General features: G+C 51.1%; 1 protein-coding gene across 4 annotated transcripts in view; it reads left to right on the forward strand.

The window, feature by feature from the left end:
• DIP2A (DIP2 acetate--CoA ligase A) overlaps positions 1-23,076 on the forward strand; it is a 119,202-nt gene that overhangs the window by 76,158 nt on the left and 19,968 nt on the right. For all 4 annotated transcript variants that reach the window (XM_088834954.1, XM_055415861.2, XM_055415879.2 and 1 more), the window contains 10 exons: positions 10,621-10,822; positions 11,610-11,719; positions 11,857-11,937; positions 14,635-14,758; positions 19,492-19,613; positions 19,707-19,818; positions 21,078-21,187; positions 21,547-21,677; positions 22,262-22,430; positions 22,784-22,954. In XM_088834954.1, the coding sequence (XP_088691080.1) occupies positions 10,621-10,822; positions 11,610-11,719; positions 11,857-11,937; positions 14,635-14,758; positions 19,492-19,613; positions 19,707-19,818; positions 21,078-21,187; positions 21,547-21,677; positions 22,262-22,430; positions 22,784-22,954 (1,332 nt within the window). The remainder of the gene's footprint in view (positions 1-10,620; positions 10,823-11,609; positions 11,720-11,856; positions 11,938-14,634; positions 14,759-19,491; positions 19,614-19,706; positions 19,819-21,077; positions 21,188-21,546; positions 21,678-22,261; positions 22,431-22,783; positions 22,955-23,076) is intronic.

A 23,076-nucleotide genomic window follows, 5' to 3' on the forward strand; every position in this document is an offset into this window, starting at 1 on the left:
TATACCAGTCATACAAAGAAGAGTGTAACAGCCCCCATATGTCCACCATCAGCCTCAGTCAACACTGACCAGTCCAGGAACCATCTGTACCACACCTGCCCTCCCAGCTTCTCCCTCAGGAGGACTTTGAAGCACATCCCAGACTCAGAGGTTTTACCTGTAAATTGTAGTATTTATTTCTTCAAAAAAGGAGTACCAGTATCACATCTTAAAAATAAGCAATAAATTTTATTGGAATTTGGGCTTCCCTTGTGGCTCAGCTGGTAAAGAATCCGCCTGCAATGTGGGAGACCTGGGTTCGATCCCTGGGTTGGGAAGGTCCCCTGGAGAAGGGAAAGACTACTCACTCCAGTATCCTGGCCTGGAGAAGTCCGTGGACTGTATGGTCCATGGAGTCGCAAAGAGTCGGACACGACTGAGTGACTTTCACTTTTATTGGGGTATGATTGACATGCAACCCTGTATTAGTTTCCGGTGTATGGCACAGTGATTTGATATTTGTATGTGTAGTGAAATAATCACAACACCTCTAGGTAACATCCATAACACAGCTACAGAAACTTTTTCTTGTGATGACAACGTTTAGGATGTACTCTTATCAAATACACTCTCAAATACACAACCCAGTATTAACTGTGGTCCTGTGCTGTACGTTGCATCCCCAGTGTACAGACTTGTTCATCTTATAACTGGAAGTTTCTCCCTTCTGACTCCCTTCACCCGTTTCTCCTACCCCCACCCCTCACCTCTGCCAACCACCAATCTGCTCTGTCCATGAGCTCTTTTTTTTTTGTTTTTGTTTTTAGCTTCCACATGTAAGCAATTCTATGGCTTTTTCTGTCTTATTTATCTCACTTAGCACAATGCTGTCAAGGTCCCTCTGTATTGTTGCAAATGGTGAGAATTTATTCTTTTTTATGGCCGAGTAATATTCCTGTCCTGGGTGTTCATTGGAAGGACTGATGCTAAAGCTGAAACTGCAATACTTTGGCCACCTCATGTGACGAGTTGACTCACTGGAAAAGACTCTGATGCTGGGAAAGGTTGGGGGCGGGAGGAGAAGGGGACGACAGAGAATGAGATGGCATCACCGACTCTGTGGGCATGAGTTTGAGTGAACTCCGGGAGTTGGTGATGGACAGGGAGGCCTGGCGTGCTGTGATTCATGGGGTCGCGGAGAGTCGGACACGACTGAGCGACTGAACTGAACTGAATATTCCTGTGTGTGTGTATCACAGTTTCTTTATCCCTTAATCCATTGATGGACACTTAAGAATATTGGCTGTTGTAAATAATACTGCATTGAACATAGCGGTGGTTAGTTTTTTTGTTTTCTCCCAATAAATACCCAAAAATGGAATCATTGGGTAGTTCCATTTTTAATTTTCTGAAGAACCTCCATACTGTTTTCCACAGTGGCTGCTCCAATTTACTTTCCCACAAACTGCACAAGGGTTCCCTTTTTCCACACCTTCACCTAGTCCTGTTGTTTCTTGTCCTATTGATAATAGCCATTCTGATGGGTGTGAGACGGCGTGTTGTAGTGGTTTTGATTTGCCTTCTCCTCAAGATTAGTGATATTTAGAATATTTTTATGTCCCTCTTGTTAAGTTGCTAGGTTGAGTCTGACTCTTTGTGACCCCATGGACTGCAGCACACCAGGCTCCCCTGTCCTTCACTATCTCGGGGAGTTTGCTCAAATTCATGTCCATTGAGTGGGTGATGCTTTCTAACCATCTCATCCTCTGCCAACCCCTTTTCCTTATGCTGTCAGTCTTTCCCAGCATCAGGGTCTTTTCCAGTGAGTTGGCTCCCTGCATCAGGGGGACAAAGTATTGGAGCCACAGCTGCAGCATCAATCCTTCCAATGAATATTCAGGAATTACTTCCTTTAGGATTGACAGGTTTGATCTCCTTGCAGTCAAGAAGATTCTCAAGAGTCTTCTGCAGCACCACAGTTCAGTTCAGTTCAGTTCAGTTCAGTCGCTCAGTCGTGTCCGACTCTCCGCGACCCCATGAATCACAGCACGCCAGGCCTCCCTGTCCATCACCAACTCCCGGAGTACACTCAAACTCATGTCCACAGAGTCGGTGATGCCATCCAGCCATCTCATTCTCCGTCGTCCCCTTCTCCTCCCGCCCCCAACCTTTCCCAGCATCAGAGTCTTTTCCAGTGAGTCAACTCGTCTCATGAGGTGGCCAAAGTATTGGAGTTTCAGCTTTAGCATCAGTCCCTCCAATGAACATCCAGGATTGATCTCCTTTAGAATGGACTGGTTGGATCTCCTTGCAGTATAAGGGACTCTCAAGAGTCTTCTCCAACACCACAGTTCAAAAGCATCGATTCTTCGGCGATCAGCTTTCTTCACAGTCCAACTCTCACATCCATACATGACCACGGGAAAAACCATTGCCTTGACTAGACGGACCTTGGTCCGCAAAGTAATGTCTCTGCTTTTTAATATACTATCAAGGTTGGTCATAACTTTCCTTCCAAGGAGCAAGCGTCTTTTAATTTCATGGCTGCAGTCAGCATCTGCAGTGATTTTGGAGCCCAAAAAAACAAAGTCTGACACTGTTTCCACTGTTTTTCCATCTATTTCCCATGAAGTGATGGGACCAGATGCCATGATCTTTGTTTTCTGAATGTTGAGCTTCAAGCCAACCTTTTCACTCTCCTCTTTCACTTTCATCAAGAGGCTTTTGAGTTCCTCTTCACTTTCTGCCATAAGGGTAGTGTCATCTGCATATCTGAGGTTATTGATATTTCTCCCAGCAATCTTGATTCCAGCTTGTGCTTCTTCCAGCCCAGCGTTCCTCATGATGTACTCTGCATATAAGTTAAATAAGCAAGGTGACAATATACAACCTTGACGCACTCCTTTTCCTATTTGGAACCAGTCTGTTGTTCCATGACCGGTTCTAACTGTTGCTTCCTGACCTGCATACAGGTTTCTCAAGAGGCAGGTCAGGTGGTCTGGGATTCCCATCTCTTTCAGAATGTTCCACAGTTTATTGTGATCCACACAGTCAAAGGCTTTGGCATAGTCAATGAAGCAGAAATAGATGTTTTTCTGAAACTCTCTTGCTTTCTCCATGATCCAGCGGATGTTGGCAATTTGATCTCTGGTGCCTCTGCCTTTTCTAAAACCTGCTTGAACATCTGGGAGTTCACGGTTTACATACTGCTGAAGCCTGGCTTGGAGAATTTTGAGCATGACTTTACTAGCGTGTGAGATGAGTGCAATTGTGCGGTAGTTTGAGCATTCTTTGGCATTGCCTTTCTTTGGGATTGGAATGAAGACTGACCTCTTCCAGTCCTGTGGCCACTGCTGAGTTTTCCAAATCTGCTGGCATATTGAGTGCAGCACTTTCACAGCATCATCTTTCAAGACTTGAAATAGCTCAACTGGAATTCCATCACCACCACTAGCTTTGTTCGTAGTGATGCTTTCTAAGGCCCACTTGACTTCACATTCCAAGATGTCTGGCTCTAGGTCAGTGATCACATTATCGTGACTATCTTGGTCGTGAAGATCTTTTTTGTACAGTTCTTCTGTGTATTCCTGCCACCTCTTCTTAATATCTTCTGCTTCTGTTAGGTCCATACCATTTCTGTCCTTTATCGAGCCCATCTTTGCATGAAAAGTTCCCTTGGAATCTCTGATTTTCTTGAAGAGGTCTCTTGTTTTTCCTATTCTGTTGTTTTCCTCTATTTCTTTGCATTGATCACTGAGGAAGGCTTTCTTATCTCTCCTTGCTATTCTTTGGAACTCTGCATTCAGATGCTTATATCTTTCCTTTTCTCCTTTGCTTTTCGCCTCTCTTCTTTTTACAGCTATTTGTAAGGCCTCCTCAGACAGCCATTTCGCTCTTTTGCATTTCTTTTCCATGGGGATGGTCTTGGTCCCTGTCTCCTGTACAATGTCACGAACCTCCGTCCAGAGTTCATCAATCTCTATCAATCAGATCTAGTCCCTTAAATCTATTTCTCACTTCCACTGCATAATCATAAGGGGTTTGATTGAGGTCATATCTGAATGGTCTAGTGGTTTTCCCTACTTTCTTCAATTTAAGTCTGAACTTCGCAATAAGGAGTTCATGATCTGAGCCACAGTCAGCTCCTGGTCTTGTTTTCGCTAACTGTATACAGCTTCTCCATCTTTGGTTGCAAAGAATATAATCAATCTGATTTCGGTGTTGACCATCTGGTGATGTCCATGTGTAGAGTCTTCTCTTGTGTTGTTGGAAGAGGGTGTTTGCTATGACCAGTGCATTCTCTTGACAAAACTCTATTAGCCTTTGCCCTGCTTCATTCCGTGCTCCAAGGCCAAATTTGCCAGTTACTCCAGGTGTTTCTTGACTTCCTACTTTTGCATTCCAGTCCCCTATAATGAAAAGGACATCTTTTTTGGGTGTTAGTTCTAAAAGGTCTTGTAGGTCTTCATAGAACCGATTAACTTCGGCTTCTTCAGCATTACTGGTTGGGGCATAGGCCTGGATTACTGTAATATTGAATGGTTTGCCTTGGAAACGAACAGAAATCATCCTGTCATTTTTAAGATTGCATCCAAGTACTGCATTTCGGACTCTTTTGTTGACCATGATGGCTACTCCATTTCTTCTAAGGGATTCCTGCCCACAGTAGTAGATATAATGGTCATCCGAGTTAAATTCACCCATTCCAGTCCATTTTAGTTCACTGATTCCTAGAATGTCGACATTCACTCTTGCCATCTCCTGTTTGACCACTTCCAATTTGCCTTGATTCATGGACCTAACATTCCAGGTTCCTATGCAATATTGCTCTTTACAGCACCGGACCTTGTTTCTATCATTGGTCACATCCACAACTGGGTATTGGTTTTGCTTTTGCTCCATCCCTTTATTCCTTCTATAGTTATTTCTCCACTGAGCTCCAGAGAACCCCGTGAACAGCACCACAGTTAGAAAGCATCAATTCTTCAGCGCTCAGCCTTCTTTATGGTCCAGCTCTCACATCTGTACCTGACTACTGGAAAAACCATAGCTTTGGCTAGACGGACCTTTGTTGGCAGAGTGATGTCCCTGCTTTTTAACATGCTATCTAGGTTTGTCATAGCTTCTCTTCCAAGGAGCAAGCGTCTTTTAATTTCACGACTGCAGTCACTGTCCTCAGTGATTTGGGAGCCCGAGAAAGTAGAATCTGTCACTGTTTCCATTTTTCCCCCATCTGTTTGACGTGAAGTGATGGGACCAGATGCCATGATCTTAGTTTTTTTAATATTAAGTTTTAGCCGGCTTTTTCACTCTTCTCTTTCACCCTCATTAAGAGATTCTTTAGTTCCTCTTCATTTTCTGCCATAAGGGTGGTATCATCTGCATGTCTTGAGGTTCTGGATATTTCTCCCAGCAGTCTTGATTCCAGCTTGTGATTCATCCAGCTTGGCATTTTGCATGATATACTCTGCATATCTGAGGTTATTGATATTTCTCCCGGCAGTCTTGATTCCAGCTTGTGCTTCTTCCAGCCCAGCGTTTCTCATGATGTACTCTGCATATAAGTTAAATAAGCAGGGTGACAATATACAGCCTTGACGTACTCCTTTCCCAATTTGGAACCAGTCCATTGTTCCATGTCCAGTTGTACTTTTGCTTCTTGATTTGTATACAGGTTTCTCAGGAGACAGGTCAGGTGGTCTGGTTTGCCCATCTCTTTAAGAGTTTTCCACAGTTAGTTATGATCCACACAGTCAAAAGCTTTAGCATAGTCAGTGAAGCAGAAGTAGATGTTTTTCTGAAATTCCCTTGCTTTCTCCATGATCAACGAATGTTGACAATTTGATCCTGGTTCCTCTGCCTTTTCTAAACCCAGCTTGCACATCTGAAAGTTCTCAGTTCATGTAGCACTGAAGCCTAGCTTGAAGGATTTTGAGCATAACCTTATGAAATGCAAAATAAGAAATGAACATTTAGCATGAGCATGATTGTACAGTAGTTTGAACATTCTTTGGTGTTGCCTTTCTTTTGGATTGGAATGAAAGCTGACTTTTTGCAGTCTTGTGACCACAGCTGAGTTTTCCAAATTTGCTGACATATTGAGTGTAGCACTTTAACAGCATCATCTTTTAGGATTTGAAATAACTTAGCTGGAATTCCATCATCACAATTAGCTTTCTTTGTTGTAATACTTTCTAAGGCCCACTTGACTTCCCACTCTAGGATGTCTGGCTCTAGGTGAGTGATCACACCATCGTGGTTATCTGGGTCATTAAGACTTTCTTTGCATAGTTCTATGTATTCTTGCCATGTCTTCTTAGTCTTTCTGCTTCTGTTAGATCCTTGCCATTTCTGTCCTTTATTATGCCCATCCTTACATGAAATACTCTCTTGATCACTCCAGTTTTCTTGAGCTCTCTCGTCTTCCCCATTCTGTCGTTTTCCTCTGTTTCTTTGCGTTGTTCCTTTTAGAAGGCCTTCTTACGTCTCTTTGCTATCCTCTGGAACTCTGCATTCAGTTGGTTATATCTTTCCCTTTCTCCCTTGCCTTTTACTTCATTCCTCAACTGTTTGTAAAGTCTCCTCAGACAACCATTTTGCCTTTTTGCATTTATTTTTCTTGGGGACGGTTTTGATCGCCGCCTCCTGTACAGTGTCACGAACCTCCATCCATAGTTCTTCAGATACTCAGTCTACCACATCTAATCCCTTGAATCTCTTTGTCACCTCCACTGTATAATCATAAGGGATTTGATTTAGGTCATACCTGAATGGCCTAGTGGTTTTCTCTACTTTCTTCAATTTAAGCCTAAACTTTGCAATAAGGAGTTCATGATCTGAACCACAGTCAGCTCCAGGTCTTGTTTTTGCTGACTGTATAGAGCTTCTCCATCTTCAGCTACAAAGAATATAATCAGTCTGATTTCGGTGTTGACTATTTGTTGATGTCCATGTGTAGAGTTGTCTCTTGTGTTATTGGAAGAGGTGTTCGCTATGATCAGTGTGTTCTCTTGACAGAGCTCTGTTAGCCTTTGCTGTGCTTCATCTTGTACTCCAAGGCTAAACTTGCCTGTTACTCCGGGTATCTCTTGACATCCTACTTTTGCATTCCAATCCCTTGTGATGAAAAGGACATCTTTTTTGGTGTTAGTGTTGGAAGGTCTTGGTGTTAGTGTTAGAAGCATAATGTCCTATGCTGAACATAGAACTGTTCAGCTTCAGCTTCTTTGGCATTAGTGGTTGGGTCATAGGCTAGGATTACTGTAACGTTGAATGGGTTGCCTTGGAAATGAACTGAGATCATGCTGTCATTTCTGAGGTTGCACCCAAGAACTGCATTTCAGACTCTTTGGTTGACTATGAGGGCTGCTCCATTTCTTCTAAGGGATTCGTGTCCAGTAGTAGATACAATGGTCATCTGAATTAAATTCACCCATTCCCATCCATTTTAGCTCACTGATGCCTAAAATGTCAATGTTCACTCTTGGCATCTCCTGCTGACCGTGTCTGATTTACCTTGATTCAGGGACCTACCATGCCAGGTTCCTGTGCAGTGTTGTTCTTTACAGCATCAGACTTTACTTTCACCACCAGACATGTCCATAACTAAGCGTCGTTTACACTTTGGCCCAGCCTCTTCATTCTTTCTAGAGCTATTTCTCCGCTCTTCTGCAGTAGCATATTGGATACCTTCTACCTGCGGACTCATCTTCCAGGGTCATATCTTTTTGGCTTTTCACTCACGTAAGAATATTGGCGTGGTTTGCCATTCTCTCCTCCTGACCACATTTTCTCAGAACTCTTCACTCTGACCCGTCTGTCTTGGGTGACCCTGCATGGCATGGCTCATAACTTCATTGAGTTATGCAAGCTCCTCACCACAACAGGGCCGTGATCCATGAAGAGAGATGTACCTCTCGGCCATCTGTATGTCTGTCTTTTTTTTCTAAGAGTTGTTTGTTTTTCATTTTTTGGCTGTGCAGGGTCTTGACTGCTGTGCGCATAGGCTTTCTCTAGTCTCACTGAGCAGGGGCTTCTGTTGCTGCAGAACACAGGCTCTAGTGCGCAGGCTTCAGGCGTTGCAGCTCGCAGGCTCCAGAGAGCAGGCTCAAAAGTTGTGATGCACAGCCATAGTTGCCCCGTGACGTGTGAGAGCTTCTTGAACCAGGGGTTGAACCTATATCTCTTGCCTTGGTAGGCAGATTCTTAACCACTAGAGCTCCAGGGAAGTCCCTGATGTCCTCTGTGGAAAAACGTCTGTTAGGTCCTCTGCCCATTTTTTTATTGTATTATTATTATTATTTTCCACTGTTGAGTTGTATGAGTTCCCTCTATATTCTGGATTTTAATCCTCATCAGATGTATTTTTACAGATCTCTTCTCCCATTCGATAGGTTCCTTTTGTTTTGTTGGTGGTTTCCTTTCCTGTGCAGAAGCCTTTTAGTTTGACATGAATCCACCTGTTCATTTTTGCTCTTGTTGCCTTTGCTTTTGGTGTCAAATCCAAAAAAGCATCACCAAGACTCACATCAAGTTTACTGTAGCCTATGTTTTATTCTAGCATTATCATTTCAGGTCTTATATTCAAGTCCTTAGTCTTGCATTAGTTTGGTGTGTGGCGTCCAGTTTTTCCAGTGTCATTTATTGAAGGCACTGTCTCTTCCCGTTGTCTGTCCTCGTCTCCTTAGTCATGAAGAAGTAACCGGGTGAGTGTGAGATTGCTCCCGGGCTCCCTTCTGCTCCACTGATCCATGTTTTTTGTGCCAGGTCCACACTGCTTTGATAACTGCAGCTTTACGACGTTTGAAGTCAGGGAGCTTTGTACTTCTTTCTTAAGACTGCTTTGGCAACCCAGGGTCTTGTGGTTCTCTGCAAGTGTTAGGAGTGTAGTTTTGTCAAGAATGTCATGGGTATTTTTATAGCGATTGCATTAAATTTGCAGATGACTTTGGGGTAGTATGGACTTTTTAACAATACTAATTCTTCCAGTTCATACTCAGAATGTCTTTACGTTTAGTTGTGTTTTTTTCAGTTTCTTTCATCAGTCCCTCACTGTTTTAAGTATACATGTGTCCCTCATCTCCTTGGTTAAATTTATTCCTGAGCATTTTAGTTATTTCTGATGTAATTAAATATTTAGTCACTATTCAGAATTCCCAAATTACCTAATGTTCAGTATATTTGTTAAACTCAGGATCAAAATAAGGTAAAAACTGCACTTGGTTGGTCCAGGTTTTTAAGTCTCCTTTAATCTGCAGACTCTTCCTTGTTTTATTTTTCTTGCAGTCTGTTTCTTGTCAGGTTAACCCAGTTCATCTCCCAGTCTGGGCTCTGATGGTTGTGCCTTGTGGTCCCATCACTGTACTCCTCTGTCCGCTGTGTCACTGGGTAGATCTTGAGGTCTGGTCAGACTCAGGCTTGATTTGCTGGCCAGGGGCCTCATGGAGGTGGATATTCTGTCCACTGGCTTGGTAGGACTTCAAGGGAGGGGAGGTGTTTCAATTCAGTCATTCCTTGCTCATTGGTAATGCAGCTGCTTTGAAAGTGTCTTCTACAAAGAGAGCTGTGTCCCCTGAAGTCACTAGGGGACCTGGAGGGAAGGTTGTGCAGGAAAGTGAGATCCAGGGTTGATTTCTGGATCCTGCACTGATGTCATGAAGTCCCTCTGGTTTTTGTCTTCTTGTGAACTAGTGGTTGTAGTAACTATATTTATATGTCAGTGGGAGCCTCCCTGGATTGGCTCCTGAATCCTCTCGACACACCTCTGGGTTCTGAGGGGTCACATGGAGAGAAGGAAGCTGGATGCCAGGGGGGTAGGGGTGCATCTCATGTCCCAGACCCAGCACAACTCTGACCCTCGCGGCCCTGCTACCTCCAAGAAGTAGACTTGGGACCACAGTGTGGGCAGTGGACAGAGTAGGAAACAGACAGAGCAGATCCTCTGCCTGTAAGATCACCCACACCATGAGTTTATGCTGCTGGTTCCAGCTCAGGTTAAGGCCTTGGAGTTTTCCATGACTCTCCGACCTTTCTCCATGATGAAAGGCTGCAGTGAAGACGACTCCAGCAGAAGGAATCATGTCTTGACGCCACGCTGCACACACTCCAGTCCATGCAGCCTCTCAAGTGTGAGGTTTCGAGCACAACTTAGGATGTTCTTTCAATTCTTTCTGCCAGTAGGGTGTATCCCTCTAGGATGGAATCAGTCAGATTGCTGTGTTTAAAGTCACTTTAAATAGTTTGTGTCTGAGGGGGATGCCCACTTCGATTGAGTTCATTTGTTCTATTTTACTGTCGGTTTTTAGGGATTGGTTTTTAAATTTTAAGTTTTTTGGACATAAAATATTTACATGGTTCCAACTCTGAAAGCAAAGTGTCTTCAGAGGAGCCTGGCTTTTGTCCTCTGTCCACGCTTCTCCCACAGGAAGTCAGGGTCTGCTTTGATGGCTTTTTCTAATGTGAGCAGTTACAGATTTATGTTGGAGTGTGCGCATGCACACGTGTGAGTAAGTGGTGGGACACGCACACTCGTCTCACCGTGTTTCTCTTAAAGCGTCCCAGAGGTCACAGTCTGCTTGAGCTCCCAGCCTGGAGTTGGTCACATGTGCTCAGGCGCAGGCCCCTGTCCCATGCTCCCTCCAGGCCATCGACAGCATCCACCAGGTGGGCGTGTACTGTCTGGCTCTGGTTCCTGCCAACACCTTGCCCAAGGCTCCTCTCGGTGGGATTCACGTTTCTGAAACCAAGCAGCGCTTCCTGGAGGGGATGCTGCACCCGTGTAACGTGTTGATGTGCCCTCACACATGTGTTACCAACCTTCCCAAGCCTCGGCAGAAGCAGCCAGGTTAGTGCACGTCACCGCACGTCTACTGTGTCTATAGAGAGCCACAGCCACGCTTGTGTTTAAGGGCGCAGGCCTGTTGAACCCTCTGTTTCTGGGGTTGGAGCTGAGAGCCAGAGTGAACAGCGCAGCAGGTCAGCCCCACCTCCTGCCCCCTGAAAGGAGCACATCCCCACCCCGCAGTGTGGGGGGCCCACATGGCACTGGATGTGGCCTGGCATCTGGGCTGTGGAAGTTGCACGGTGGCCCCAGGGGCAGAAATTATGCCCCAGAGCAGACCGGGAGCTTGGAATCTGAAGAGCTGTGGGGCAGCCACCACAGCCAGCCATGGGGATCAAGGGCACTGTACGTGCTGCTGCTCAGCACTGCCATCTGCCACAGCAGCCAGGCAGTACCTGGGAAGCCCACCAAATGGTCAGCTTCCCTTCCCTAGTGGAACTGTGATGTGTGTTCCATTCCTTTGGTGATGTAAATCTTAAGTAAATGCTAATAACTTTTGTTGATTATTAAATATATAAAATACCATTAAGTGAAGCACATTTAATCAGTAAAACAATGACATGTAGTACTGTACATGTACTACATGTACTTAGCTGTGGCTAAGGTCGGGATATCCACCTTGTGCTGAATGTGTTAATGGGTTCACTTCTGAGAGCGAGGTTCTGTCACTCAGCACGACCCTCCTACCTGGTTCCTGACCCTGTATTGTAGTGAAGAGTGAGTTGCCTGCCCGTTCAGAAGGTTACCTGTCAGAGTCATTGCTTCTCACTCAGGTCCCCTCGTGTTCTAGAGGTTGGACCTGCCTCCATGATCGTTGGCAACCTGGTTGCCGGGAAGAGAATCGCTCAGGCCTCAGGCAGGGAGCTGTCTCACCTGGAGGACAGTGACCAGGCAAGGAAGGTAAGGGGGTGAGGTGGGGGGAGGTGGTGCCCAGGACGCCACCAGGCCTGACCCGCCCCCCACGCAGGGGTGGGGTGGGGGGGTGAAGAGGTGCCTGGGAAGGCACCAGGCCTGACCCTTCACTGCCCCTCCCGCAGTTCCTGTTCCTGCCCGATGTGCTGCAGTGGCGGGCCCACACCACCCCCGAACACCCACTGTTCCTGCTGCTCAACGCCAAGGTGAGGCGGGCACTGCTGCGGTGGACCGTGCTGCTCATGTCACACTCCAGCCACGTGCTCAGGTCTCACCAGAGGACAGCGCTCCTTGACCTTCAGGCTCCCGGCTGGTGTCACGTTTGTTAGTCGCTCAGACGTGTCCAACTCTCTGTGACCCCATGGACTGTAGCCAGCTAGGCTCCTCTGTCCATGGCATTGTCCCAGCAAGAATACTGGAGTGGGTTGCCATTTCCTTCTCCAGGGGATCTTCCCGACACAGGGATTGACCCCAGGTCTCCTGCGTTGCAGGCAGACTCTTTACCATCTGAGCCACCAGGCACGTCCGGGGGGTATCATTCTCTTCGTGAAAACCTCAGCTTCCACACAAGCCACAGTCACATTTCTGTGGATTTGTATTTAATAGGGAAATTCTAATTACCTTGTATTTCAATTATGAAGAGTATGCTTGTAAATAGGGCGTCCCTGGTGACTCAGATGGTAAAGAGTCTGCCTGCAATACAGGAGACCCGGTTTCTATTCCTGGGTCGGGAAGATCTCCTGGAGAAGGGAATGGCTACCCACTTCAGTATTCTTGCCTGGAGAATTCCATGATCAGAGGAGCCTGGCGGGCTTCAGCCCCTGGGGTCGCAAAGAGTTGGACACAACTGAGTGACTAACACTTTCACTTTTCACTGTCATGCATGTAGATTCTCCTAAGTAAACTAAAAACAAATGTTTATTTTGTAAAAGTACTTTAGACCTTCTTCCTTTGTTTGTAGCTGTAACACAGCAAATACGGCTTACACTCGTAATCCTAGTAACTTTCAGTGGGTGTCACATTTTACCAGGAGCTTCTCAGGTGTAAAGGAGAAACTGTAAGTTATGGGCCAGTAGACAAACTATGAAAACAGAGAGAGTGGCCATGACCACTCTGCATGACTCACTGTTAGATGTGTCCCGGTCCGGGAGGACACGTGTGCTCTGACGTCTTAGTAGCACCAGCCTGGTTCTCAGAATTGCTGGTTGTTGGCCACTTTTTCTTCATTCAAAAAATATTGATCAACATCTGCTACATATACAATGATAAATAAGATTAAAAAAAAAGGTCCCTGTTCCCTAGATGCTGAAGCAAGTCTTCCTGCTAGAAAACCAGTGCTCAGGAGAGGTGCTGTCTTCATGCTCACATGTATCTGCAGACCTGGACAGTGTTCTGGAGACATTTGTTTATGATTGATTGAATTCCAAAGCCAATAAGTGGCATTGACCAAGATAAAGTCAACTTGTGGGAGAACCTTAAGATGGGTGCAGCCGGAGCTCTAAGGCAGGCGAGGCTGGGCACTGGGTTTACCCTCGGTGTGCTGGGGGCCTGGACGCGAGCCTGAGGGTGTGATGGGGTCCACAGTTCCGGGTGATTCCTATGGGTTGTAAGAGGGTGAGGATGAGAGCAGGGGGCAAGGGCCATGGTCCAGGCACAAGTTAGCCATTCACAGAGGACAGGTGCTGTGGATGAGTGTGAGGTGTGGTTGGAGGCAGGCTTGTGGGACATGAGGGCGGCCTGGGTGCAGGCCAAGTGTCTGTGCAGATGGGGCCTTTCCCAGGGAGGAGGGACCACTAGTGGGAGTGTGCAGAGACGCCACCAGGCCTAGGGCCGGCCGGCAGTGCTCATGATTGTCTTTACAGCTAAGAGCTTCGGAGGGCCCTCCAGATCCTTTCCAAAACCTTGTAGCTTTGGGGGTTTCTTCTGGTTTGTCAGCCTCCTCAGGTTTGAATTGTCCTTAGGACCTGAGGATGTGCTGGCCTTTGACCTGGGAGGAAGCCTGTGCCTTTGCAGGTGGTGTCCCTGGCATGAGGTGGCCCCTGGCTTTGGGGACTGGCAGAGCTCTGGGCCTTCGGGCTCCAGCATGTGCCCGGTGTGGCACTCTGAACCTCAGCTTGGGTATGAGAAGTGAGTCTGACCCACCGTGCAAAGCCCCCAGGCCTGCATGGTGGGGCCCCAGCTGAGGAGTGGAGAGTTTAGATGCTCCGCCGGGCTGTCCTGGAGGGTAGTGATGGTAAGTTAGGCTGAGTGGCACTGTGATTCGCCTAAGGACTGAGAGCATGAGCTCAGACAGGTTGGCAGGGGGAGGGAAGGCTAGATTGGAGCTGGTCCCGGCCCAGCTATCCTCTGCAGAGACCGGGTGTGGGGCAGCCCTACCAGCCACTCACCCTCCCAGGCTCCCTGAAAGACCAGCCTGTGATGACCCAGGGCTTGGAGCTGCTGGGTGGGGCAACTGAGCATGCGTCAGGGTTCAGTTCAGGGATGTTTGTTTACTGCTTACTGTTTACTTAAGTGTGTTGATGTCCAGGAAAAGGGCTGCTTCTAGAGAGGGAGAGGATAGAATTGGGGGTGTGTGTGGAGCAGTGATGATTTATTTTGTAAAGGAGACATTGAAACACTGTGGCGGAACACTTGGTAATGAAAACTGGATGGCTGCTTGTCACGTTATTCTTTACAATACTTCGTATGTAAAATGTTTTATCATAACGGCCAAAACGGCTTTTTTGCTCACCAAGTCTACCTGTGGTGGACGAGCAGTCTCTGAGGAGGCAGAGGCCAAGGAGACACAGGGACACCCATCCTGGCTCCTGGCCACAGGGTCTCAGACGGAGGCTGTGCGTGGAGTGTCCCCAGTCCCCCCACCCCCGCGCCCTGGCTCAGCGTGCCCACGATTGCTTTCCTAGGGCACAGTCACCAGCACTGCAACCTGCGTCCAGCTCCACAAAAAGGCCGAGCGAGTGGCCGCTGCTCTGATGGAGAAGGCGAGGCTGAATGCCGGGGCCCATGTGGCCCTGGTCTACCCTCCAGGTAAGCCCCGTGGGCCCTGACCCCTGCATCACCACGCTCACTCCCCTCTGTCCACGTCTGTACCCTGTGAGCGCCCGCGGCAGGCTGTGAGTCCACCCCTGCCCGTCTCAGTGCAGCCTGCCTTCCTCCTGCCCTTCTCACCAAGCTGTTCTTTCCCTCCATCCCCACACCCTGTTTCATTACCAGAAACAAAGTGACCAGGTCAAATGATGGATCTTTGCCTTTCCCATCCCAACCACCTGCTCCACTCTCCTGAAGGAGCCTCCATCCTGACCTCCATGCTCATCATTCCTTCCATTTCTTTATAGTTTGACCACCCCCAGTGAGCATCTTTGTCACCATAGTCCAGTCCAGTTCTCTTCAGCTCTGATACGTTTTAAGTCTCCTGTAACCTGCAGGCTGTCCTCTTTCCATCTCTCTCTTGGTCCTGAGCATCCCTGCTGTCCTGGGTGGCTTGTGTGTGCCAGGCGGCTGCTCCTGGGCTCCCACAAGGAACCCTGCATCAGACTGACTCCCCTCGCAGGACCCTGAGCACCCTCGGGTGCTTCCTCCTTTTGTAGAACTAGCACATTAGCACCTATCCATGAGCTTGTCCCACATTCATTAACTACTTCAGTTCAGTTCAGTCGCTCAGTCGTGTCCGACTCTTTGCGACCCCATGAATCATAGCACACCAGGCCTCCCTGTCCATCACCAACTCCCGGAGTTCACTCAAACTCATGCCCACAGAGTCGGTGATGCCATCCAGCCATCTCATTCTCTGTTGTCCCCATCTCCTCCCGCCCCCAATCCCTCCCATCATCAGAGTCTTTTCCAGTGAGTCAACTCGTCGCATGAGGTGGCCAAAGTATTGGAGTTTCAGCTTTAGCATCAGTCCCTCCAATTAGGGGTCACTAAACAGTGGTGTGTTAACTCTGACCACCCATAAAACTAAACAGACACTTCCCCTGATTAGGATCTGGTCACCCAGTGGTAGAATTTGCTGTGAAAGGCGGGATGCTGCGTCTTTGCTGCTATCAGCGAAATGAGCTCTGCGCCCTGTTGCACTCCTGTGGGAGCTGCTCCTGGGCCCTCGGGTGTGACCTCCCGTACTGACCTTGCCTCCTGCATCTCCTGGAACCAGGCCAGTTCTCCATGGAGCCTGGTGTTGGCAGCACCAGCCTGGGCAGTGGGAGCTCATCCTTCCTGGGCTGGCCGCTGTCCCATTAACTCTTTCTGTGATCAGAGTTCCAATTTGAAAATAGTCATTGCTTTTCTTAGAGGCAGCGCCTCCTGAGTTCATGCTGTCCCCGTCGTTCACACTCGGGACTATAGTTTTCACGGAACCCCGTCTCCATGATGTCTCTGTCTCCTTCTGTACCGAGGGTCTTGACTTCAGGCTGGGAGACTGTAGAGCTCACATGTGCCCAGACCACTCACATGCTTCTCCTGTGTCACATGCAGGAGCCCCAGAGAATGGCAGTCACCGTGACCACCCCCCACCCGTGTGAGGCTTCCCCCACCCACTTTCCCTGTAGCTGTGCTGTCTTGGGGGTGGGGGGGGACACTGCGAAGCTGGCCTCTCTTCACCCGCAGTCCACCAGGCCCGTGTTCAGAGCCCTCCAGCTGCGTACACGTCCGTCTTTCTGTTCCGATGGCACTGTTGCATTGTCTCTGACTAGTTTCTCAGGAAGGTTCGTGGGGACAGTGTCCCCTGCTCTGGCTGGTTGGTGACAGTCTGTACACTTTGTAGTGACCGTCGTCCCTGCTGGGGTCTCAGACGTGCTCGTTTCCTCCCGGCCTCAGCATCAGGCTGGACTGTGATCTAACGGTCTTCCTCTGTGACTTGCACTTTTGCCCTCAGAGGTAGAAGGACATTTTCCCTTATTTAAGTCCGCAGTGTGGTTGTGACATTGTTACAAGTCAGCGTTCCCACGTGGAAGGCAGCTGTGCTCACCACCCTCCCTCCAGGCAGGGCCACACAGTATGTAAAGTGCCTGTGGGTACCAAGCTGCAAGCCTGCCTTTTAGCCTCGGGAGTTTTCTAGGATCACAGTGTCTCCTCTCTCCCCTTGCTTGGGTTTTCTTGGCGTTCGTTCCCCTTGCTGCTCCCATCGCCCCTGTGTTCGCTCTTCTCTGTCCTTTTCCACGTTCTCTGTGTCTGTCTCGTTTGCTCTTGGGCTCCTTCTAGTTCCATCTCCATTTCTGAATTGTTTTTTAAAATAACTTCTAGCTTTCTTCATTTGTTTAATTCTCACTTCTGTCATTCTCTTATATCTTGTGTCATTTTCTTAATGTTAGCACATGTTGAAAGGGCTGCAGTTCTTATCTGCTATCTTTGTCTGGACAGGAGATGATCGACCTCTGGTTCTTTTTCTTGTACTTTGTGTGGGACTTGGCCACTGTCAGGGAGCCTCCCTTCTCCCGTCTCCTTCTCTGCCCCACCATGGGTCATCCCAAGCTGGGCTGGATTGCTGGTCCCAAGTCCTCAGCTGCTCTCTGATCAGACCCGCAGGGGTAGGGACGAGACAGCCTCCTTCGGGACCTCCCTGATCAGGATGGCCGTGCCCGTCAGGGCTCCACTCCCCCACTCCCTCCAGCCCCACCTGCCCAGTGCAGCCTGACAGCCCGTCCTTGCGGCAGCTCTGTTCCGCCTGCTGGGTGCTGCTCTGACTCTCCTGCTGCTCTGCCCTGTCCTCTCCTGCCTCGTCTTGGGGCTTCAGTCCTGGCAGTTTTTCCCCTGTGTCTGGTGCCCAGGTGAGGGGCACACAGAAGACCCTGCACTTTGAGTGGCAACCTGTCCTCCCCTGGGTCGGGAGTCCCAGGTTTATGCAAGTGCTTCCGCAGGGTTGCAGACGATCGCCGCCCACCCCCCTGCCCTCCCCACTTTGGTTTGTTGTTGTTGCACCTGGAAGCTTGTTGGTTCCAGCTCAGGAGTTTCACTAGGAAATGCCGGAGTCTGGATCCTCTCTCACTTTCTTACCCACTTAATCCTCATCTCAGGAAAATATTCTTTCTCGTTACTGCCTTTTCTTCATCTTTTTCCTGCTTCTGGAATGCCTGAGTCCTGTTTTGGGGGCTGTCCTCTGAGACTCAGATCTCCTGCCTAACGGCTTCCTTCGTGTGTCCTCGGTGCCACTCCTGGAAACCCAGCCCTGCAGCGCCATCTCCCTTCAGCGTGTCTGGTGGGATGTGACTTGTGCTGGTCACTTTCTCTGTGCTGGTACAATCCCGGGGCTGCTGTGGAGTGCTCTCTGCACAGAGCCTGGCCGGTTTCTTGACATGGATGCTAGGTGACTTGGACGCTCCAGGACTCCCACTCGCGTCACAGTCACTCCTGCTCGTTCCAGCTCCAGGAATGTGAGGTCATTCTTGTCCAGAACTGATCGCAGTTCCCATTCTTTTCTTATCCTTGGACTCAGTGCAGGGCACGCACTGCTGACCGAGAGGAGGCCTGGGGACACACTGGCAGTGGGGGAGGGGGTGGGTGGACAGGAAGGGATAGGAAAGCAGGAGGGATGGATGAGGGCCAGATGCTGCTCTCTGCTTTGGGGCATTTCTGACACTGTTCATGAAAGGTGACAGTGCATGGTGAAGGTCTGAATGTATGTTTTAAAAACTTCGCAGCAGGAGGGGAGTATAGTTGACTGCTGGAGGGCAGACCACACCCTTCTCGAGGCGGGAGGGGGCAGGCGTTTGCAGGTGTACGTAGGACTTGGTGTGCATCTCCTGTGAGGGGTGTGTGACCCTGGAGGAGCTGCAGGAAGTGGGGTGCAAGCAGGGGATAGTGTGAGCTGCATGAGCTCGAGGGTTCGAGCTGCTGGTGGTGCTTGCTGTGTGGTGCGTTGGGCAGAGTGGTCGTGCTGGTATGAAGATGTTCGCACAGGTCAACCTGCCTGTCAGCTCGTCTGTCCCCTGAGCTACCCACAGGCACAGTGAGGATGGCTGGTCCCTGGTGGAGGAGCTTGGGCCGTGACAGTGACCACACTTAGCGCTCCTGGCCCTGATGTAGCATTGGTGACTTGTAGTGTGGTGAAACCCACAAGCTGTGTCAAACACTGCATATTTATTTTGACTCTGGAATCAAAACAGCCTGAGCCTGATGTCCCGTAGCCTAGTGATGCTGGCAGCGCCTTGTCTTAGTTGAGGGCAGTGTCTTTAGGGCGTCTAGGGTGTGGGTGCAGGTGGTCTAATCTGAACGAGGTCAAAATGGGGAAGCTGGGTTTCAAGTGTGGTTTGGTTCCCCCTGGTTTTAATTATGGAGAATTTTAAATACATAGACAAGTTGAAGGAGCTGTGAGTGGTCCCACGTTGCGCTGAGAGATTGATAGCAGGGCAGGGATATCCTGGCCCCCTCCCTGGGGGTGTGGGCCTCGCCAGGGATGGACTGGCCCCCACATTAGGATGGAGATGCAAGGAGGAGGTGTGGCATTTCTGGGGTGGGCAACTCACCTTCAGAGTGTCCTGCCAGCCTCACCCCCCACCTACAGACTGCCCCAGAGGGCAGAACACGCTGCTTCACGAGGCCTGGGCCTCCCGTCCACCATAGGCTTCTCTGGGCCGTGGCTGCACCCCACCTACCTCCTTGTCTCCCTGGGTCTGGGCCAGGGCCAGGGGCGACGTGTCCCTCCCTACAGAGCTGTTTGGGCTGCACGCTGTGGTGTGAGGAGGGTGGTTTTGTTCACACACAGTAGGGGGACCCACAGCCTGGGGCTGCCTTTGACCCGCTGACACCCTCTGATCGTGTCTCTCCAGGGGTGGACCTCATTGCTGCCTTCTACGGCTGCCTGTACTGCGGCTGCGTGCCCGTCACCGTGCGGCCCCCACACCCCCAGAACCTCGCCACCACACTTCCTACCGTCAAGATGATTGTGGAGGTAGGCGGGCACTGCGGCCTGACCGTGGTGGGCCTGAGCGCGGTTTGCTCCCAGGCACTGTCTCAGGTGTGCCCTCAACCCTGTGTCCTGCAGGTCAGCAAGTCTGCGTGCGTGCTCACCACGCAGGCCATCATGCGGCTGCTCAGGTCCAAAGAAGCAGCAGCCACCGTGGACGCCAGGACCTGGCCGACCATTCTGGACACAGGTGTGTGTGCCATGCCTAGGATCAGCCCTCTCCTTCCTGTGTTGTAGAGATTGCGTTTGTCACCACCCAAATACAGAAGTTGGGTGAGGGAGCTTGAGTAGGGTTAGGAGAAGAGCCTGGCCAGTGGGGCACTGGTGGCCCATCCAACACCTCGAGCCTAAAGCTGGTGCCCAGAGCGGAGGGTGCCAGCGGAGAGCAGAGGTCCTTCCGAGGCCATGCGCCTGCAGACAGATGCCTCCTGCTGCACTCAGCGCCCACGCAGCAATGGGCAGGAGTGGGGACCAGACAGCTCCCATAGCGCATACCCCTCCTGGGCCCCCAGGAGAGTCACATGGGCCCTCTGCCTGGGCCTGTTGGGTCAGCCTGAGGGCTGAGAGGGTCCCAGCCCCTCCCCATCAGGACGGCCCAGACCAGCCGCTCTCTGCAGGCACTATGGGGAATTCAGAGTACACGGCCACACAGGTGCCCACTGGCAGACAGACAGGGTCCCTCCTTCCCTGTTGCTCCCCGTCACACCTGTGGGTGTGGCTGCCTATCCTTACCCACCAGGGCACTGCCCACGAGAGGAGGTTTAGGACCGTGTGTCCGCAACCACCTGCTTGATACACTGCAGGTACTGGGCGCTGGCCCAGACGGCTGGTGGCAGGGGGCCGGGGCGGGCTCAGCTGGTGGCAGGGGGCCGGGGCGGGCTCGGCTGGTGACAGGGGCCGGGGCGGGCTCGGCTGGTGGCAGGCGGCCGGGGCGGGCTCAGCTGGTGGCAGGGGGCCGGGGTGGGCTCGGGGCAGACGGCTCGAAGGAGTCCTGTTGCCTCAGTCGCTCCCTGCCCCACCTCACGTGCCCACCTGTGGGCGGTCAGGGCGGTGCCCCCGTGGTCTGCCCCCGTGGTCCTGAGGGAGTGTGGTGAAGCTGGGTGGGGGAGCTTGAGGGAGCTTGACCCAACTTCTCAGTGCTTGCTGTGTGCAGAAATGGCAATGACCCTGGCTCACCACAGGCTCCGGGACCCAGCCAGGTCTCTGCTCCTCCGAGTTTCCCAGGGGACTCTCACGGGCTGTCTTCTCCCGTCCGTGTCCACCACACCCACTGTCAGCTGCCACATGCTCAGTGTGGTTAGCGAGGGTCCTCTCCACGTGGCCTTACCTGTGTGCATATGCAGCCTGACCTCTGCTCTGAGCTCCCTGCTCCCCGGGTGCAGTCCTGTCTCCCCTTTGCCTGCGAGCACTGAAGTGGCATCCATACCACCTGTGTCTCCTGGTCCACAGATGACATACCCAAGAAGAAGGTGGCCAGCATCTTCAGGCCCCCATCCCCAGATGTGCTTGCGTACTTGGACTTCAGCGTGTCAACAACAGGGATCCTGGCAGGTGTGAAGGTGGGTCCTCTGGTTGGAGCCCCCGTCCACCTCGTCCCTGACACAGACGATGCTGATGCGGGTCTGTGCAGGCCCTGCTTCCTCCCAGAGCTGGAAGCAGCAGTTTTGCTCTTTAAAGCTTGTGTTAAATATCAGTAAACCCCCAAATTAGGTTAGCCTGAAGAGTAATGCATGTCCTGATGTTTTATGGTGATATCTAAACTTTATGATTCATGACTGTGGCCTCGACAACCAGGTGGCTTGGATGAGTCTGTCACCAGAAGCTCTGTTAAAATTCTTTATTGCCCTGAAGTCTTGCCTAGAAGTTTTTAGTGTGCCTTCCTGGGGGTTTTGGTGTATGTGGGCTTTTACTCCTTCAGATGTCACATGCGGCCACCAGTGCCTTGTGCCGCTCCATCAAGCTACAGTGTGAGCTGTACCCCTCGAGGCAGATCGCCATCTGCCTCGACCCCTACTGCGGCCTCGGCTTCGCACTGTGGTGTCTGTGCAGGTGGGTGAGGGCGGGTGTCGGGTGGGCGAGGGTGGGGGTCAGGTGTGTGGAGGGCGGGGTCAGGTGATTGGAGGGCGGGTGTCAGGTGGGTGGAAGGTGGGTATACAGGGGGTGGACCGTGGGTGTGCAGGTACAGCCCCACCCATTCCTCCTCACCACCTGCTAACTGAGTTGCTTCTCTAAAGTCCCACCCCACCCATCTCTAAGATACATTGTTAAGGGTCCAGGAAGCAGAGGATACAGGTGTGAGTGCCTGGTGTGTGTGATGAGTGTGCCAGCGGCTGGAGTGTGGGTCAGAAATTGAGTTACAGGGTAGAAGTGCATTTTTATTAAATGCACACTCTGTTACTACCAGTTCCATCCAGGACAGGGAAGTAGGGACCCATCTTCATGAGTAGATCCGAGCCCTGCCCTCAGCGAGTCCCTCACACTGACCCTGGGCCCTTGAATGCGGGTGGGCGGACCTGCGTCCCACGTTTTCTGCCGAAACCCCGACGTGACCAGAGCAGGAGGGGCGGCCTCGGCCTGGAAGGGCGGACCCTCGGGGGCGAGGCGCAGGGCTGACCCCCCCCGTCGCGTCACAGCGTCTACTCCGGACACCAGTCGGTGCTCGTGCCCCCGCCGGAGCTGGAGACCAACGTGTCGCTGTGGCTGTGGGCCGTCAGCCAGTACAGGGCGCGCGTCACCTTCTGCTCCTACTCGGTGATGGAGATGTGCGCCCGGGGCCTGGGTGCGCAGACGGCGGCGCTCAGAGTGAGTGCGGGGGGCCTGGAGAGACCCCACGGACGGTTCCGGTGGGAAGGCGGGGCTGGAGACAGAAAACCCTCCCTGGGGGCTCTGCCCCCGCTGTGAGCTCCACCCCCGCACGTGCCTGTGGGGCAGCCCGCACCGGCCCCTCACTTCTGGAAGGAGATGAGGGGTGGGTCCGACCCTGGCTCAGAGCGGACCGAGGGATCTCTGAGGCCGCATTGTCCCCAGGGCCTGGGGCTGGAGTGTAGCGGCGGAGGATGGGTGTGGGGGCAGGGAGGCACAGAACCCGGGGGGGCGGGGCTCCGTGCGGGCCTTTGCGCGCAGATGCAGGCGTGGCGTGCGTGCTCTTCCCGCAGATGAAGGGCGTGAACCTGTCCTGTGTGCGCACCTGCATGGTAGTGGCTGAGGAGCGGCCCAGAATCGCGCTCACGCAGTCCTTCTCCAAGCTGTTCAGAGACCTGGGCCTGCCCGCGCGCGCGGTGAGCACCACGTTCGGCTGCAGGGTCAACGTGGCCATCTGCCTCCAGGTAAGGCGGCGGGACTTCCTCTGGGCGCCTGTGCCCACCCTGCGCTGCCCCTTCCTCTGGTCCCTTCTGGCCTCCAGCCTTTTGCATTTTCCCAATATGGCTTTGGGCACTGAGCATTTTGG

This window comes from Moschus berezovskii, chromosome 1 (genome assembly GCF_049115385.1).
Source record: "Moschus berezovskii isolate FMDL1 chromosome 1, NW_MosBer_1.0, whole genome shotgun sequence".
NCBI lineage: Eukaryota > Metazoa > Chordata > Mammalia > Artiodactyla > Moschidae > Moschus > Moschus berezovskii.